Source organism: Sinocyclocheilus grahami, unplaced genomic scaffold (genome assembly GCF_001515645.1).
Source record: "Sinocyclocheilus grahami isolate Dianchi unplaced genomic scaffold, SAMN03320097.WGS_v1.1 scaffold11238.1, whole genome shotgun sequence".
Taxonomy (NCBI): domain Eukaryota; kingdom Metazoa; phylum Chordata; class Actinopteri; order Cypriniformes; family Cyprinidae; genus Sinocyclocheilus; species Sinocyclocheilus grahami.
Window position 1 is genome coordinate 1,748 of NW_015513709.1, and position 726 is coordinate 2,473.

The window sequence follows — 726 nt, forward strand, 5'->3', positions numbered from 1 at the left end:
ATATATATATATATATATATATATATATATATATATAAATATTCTAGATAAGATTTTGCCTTTGGAGATCTCTAGACAGTAAACAGAAATTAAACTCTTTCCGACAGTGACATATGGGTAGATGATGACTGTACCAGTTTGGTGTTGTTGCAGGGCTGGATTGGAGGCTGGTAGGCTTGTGTCTGTGTGTCCACAGAGGATCAGCACACTTTGAATGGCCACTTGTTCCCTGGATGACTAGACAATTTTACTAGACAACTAGAGCAATTTTAGTATGTAGATAAATAAATAGAAAAGAGAAAGAAAGCATTGTCACTAGCCCAGTTATATAAACATGCAAACCAGCTACTTAAAGAACTTCTTAAAAATAAAAAAAACATGTTGTGCACAATTGCACATAAAACAAATGCTCTAAATTTCTCGGTGCTAACAAATCATAACTGTTACATATAAATGAAATTTCGCCATTACTGAAGTGAGTGCTGTTGTTAAAGAATGTATTATTCATAATTCTGAGTTTAAATGTCTCATTTGTTCCATTTTCACTGTGCGTCAGTTGGAACACTGTGTATACAAATGTCCATACATGTGTTTTTGTAGTGTGTGGGATGCTCTGACTGACAACTACATCCCCTCCTCTGTGTCCAGCTGGGATGACCCCACCTCAGAAACGCTGAATGGCAACCTCTCAGATCAGGAGGTAAACATCTGCTCTGCTCTGATAAC

General features: G+C 36.5%; 1 protein-coding gene across 1 annotated transcript in view; it reads left to right on the forward strand.

Moving 5' to 3' along the window:
- LOC107578635 (fasciculation and elongation protein zeta-1-like) overlaps positions 1–726 on the forward strand; it is a gene marked incomplete at its 3' end in the record, with an annotated part of 3,896 nt that overhangs the window by 1,201 nt on the left and 1,969 nt on the right. Inside the window, exon 2 of the mRNA XM_016264577.1 lies at positions 601–726. Within this exon, the coding sequence (XP_016120063.1) occupies positions 601–726 (126 nt within the window). The remainder of the gene's footprint in view (positions 1–600) is intronic.